A 2,082-nucleotide genomic window follows, 5' to 3' on the forward strand; every position below is an offset into this window, starting at 1 on the left:
CTTCTTTAATTGTAGAGCTTTTAAAGTACTAGCCTAACATTTTCAACTAATTGAAAAAAAAAAAAAAGAGTCCACTATCTCACTTCTCTGATATAGTCTTCAAATCTCTACCCTTCTTCTGCAGGAAATAGTTGCAGAATCACACTTACCATACGAATTGATTGTCCCTAAATAGGAAGATTGTAATTGAAGTAACAGTGATCTCTTCTCTCTGAAAATACTAGGCTCCTGGGATTATAGTTTCCAGAAAGGTGATCTCCACATGTGGATCCGCTATGTGGCCCAATATTAGTGCTGCCCCCTTTTTATTGACTGGTTTCCGGGGTCTGGAGACAGCTCATCTCTGGATTTCCATCCCTTTCTTTGCAGTCTACTTCTCTGTGCTTCTTGGAAACGGCACCCTCCTCTACCTCATTAAGGACGACCACAATCTCCATGAACCCATGTACTATTTCCTGGCCATGCTGGCAAGCACAGATCTCATGGTGACTCTGACCACGATGCCCACAGTCATGGGTGTATTGTGGGTGAATTACAGGAAGATAAATCATGGGGCCTGCTTCTTGCAGGCCTACTTCATCCACTCCCTTTCCATTGTAGAATCAGGTATCTTGCTTGCCATGGCTTATGACCGTTGTATTGCTATCCGCAATCCCTTGAGATATACTTCCATTCTCACCAGTACTCGTGTGGTAAAGTTAGGAGTAGGAGTATTTCTGAGGGGTTTTATATCCATCATGCCTGTAATCGTGCGTCTCTTTTCGTTTTCATATTGCCACTCTCATACTCTCTCCCATGCTTTCTGCCTTCATCAAGAAGTCATGAAACTGGCTTGTGCTGATATAACCTTCAATAGACTCTACCCTGTAATTCTGGTTTCTTTAACAGTCTTCCTAGACTGTCTGATGATTCTCATCTCCTATATCCTAATTCTTAAGACTGTTATGGGAATTGCCTCTGGTGAAGACAGAACTAAGGCCTTTAATACCTGTATCTCCCATGTTTGCTGTGTTCTCATCTTCTATGTTACTGTGATTGGTCTGTCGTTCGTTCACCGGTTTGGAAAGAATGTACCACAGGTGGTCCATATTATCATGAGTTATGTCTACTTCCTCTTCCCTCCTTTAATGAATCCTATCATCTATAGCATCAAGACCAAGCAAATTCAATACGGCATTCGCCGCCTTTTGTTTAAACAGACTTGAAAGTTAAGTTTCATTGTGTCTAATTTCCATGGGAAATGGTGGATATGTAAGATTTCTCTGAATAAAGGGCCAAAGACTTCCACTATCTCTCAAAATCTGCTGTGGCAGCTTCCACATCTCTAAATGAGACATTACCATTCATAAAACTTTATAGAAGTGTATCTTTGAACTCACAGATTTGCTGTTCAATTCATGTGTTGGTTCAATTCTCCTAACCCTCTTTTTTTTTTCTCTTTAAATGCTAAATAGAAAACAGAAATATTTCTGATATGTCTGGAAGATGAATTGTAGTCTGATATTTTACTTTTTGTATATTAATTTGTTTTTATTGCTAAAAGGCTTAAAACTGTCAATTTCTTATATCTATTTGAATGTCTTATTTTGGGCTTTTTTGATATTTATTGCTCATTTTCTTGTAAGATTGTTTATACTTGTCTAGTCCTGATGTGGTGTTGTGGGTTAATGTGCTGAACTGCAAATTGTTTGAACAGCAAGGTCAGCAGTGCAAGCTTACCAGGAGCTCCTCGGAAACCCTATACAGGGTCAGTATGGGTTGGAACCAAATAGACAGCAATTAACAACAACAGTAACTATTCGTAGTAGGTCATTAAACAATAATAATTTACCACTTATTTCATAGTTTGTTAATTTGTCAGTCTATGTACAGAATTTTAAATTTTTATATAACTAATGATATTTTATCTACTGATTTTTTTTTTTTTTGCCAATTCCACTTCTTAAAATGATGTTTTGAATATTTTATTGTAGTTTTGATGAAGGTTTGCAGAGTGAGTTAATTTCCTATTTCAATTTACAGACGTTTTGTTATGGAACATTCCATGCAGGCCCTTTAATGTAACAGCACTTTTCTCATTTC

The 2,082-nt window shown here is 37.5% G+C and overlaps 1 protein-coding gene across 1 annotated transcript; it reads left to right on the forward strand.

Annotated features, from left to right (window-relative positions):
* Window positions 1-275: 275 nt before the first annotated feature.
* Window positions 276-1,205, forward strand: LOC102812817 (olfactory receptor 51B2-like). The gene has a single exon (XM_006870340.1). The coding sequence runs from the start codon at window positions 276-278 to the stop codon at window positions 1,203-1,205; it is 930 nt and encodes a 309-aa protein (XP_006870402.1).
* The last annotated feature ends 877 nt before the right edge of the window (window positions 1,206-2,082 follow it).

This window comes from Chrysochloris asiatica, unplaced genomic scaffold (assembly GCF_000296735.1).
Source record: "Chrysochloris asiatica unplaced genomic scaffold, ChrAsi1.0 scaffold00140, whole genome shotgun sequence".
Lineage (NCBI taxonomy): Eukaryota > Metazoa > Chordata > Mammalia > Afrosoricida > Chrysochloridae > Chrysochloris > Chrysochloris asiatica.

Excerpts from the sequence above, each read along its gene's own strand:
- LOC102812817 (XM_006870340.1), top strand. The coding sequence starts at position 276 with ATGTGGCCCAATATTAGTGCTGCCCCCTTTTTATTGACTGGTTTCCGG.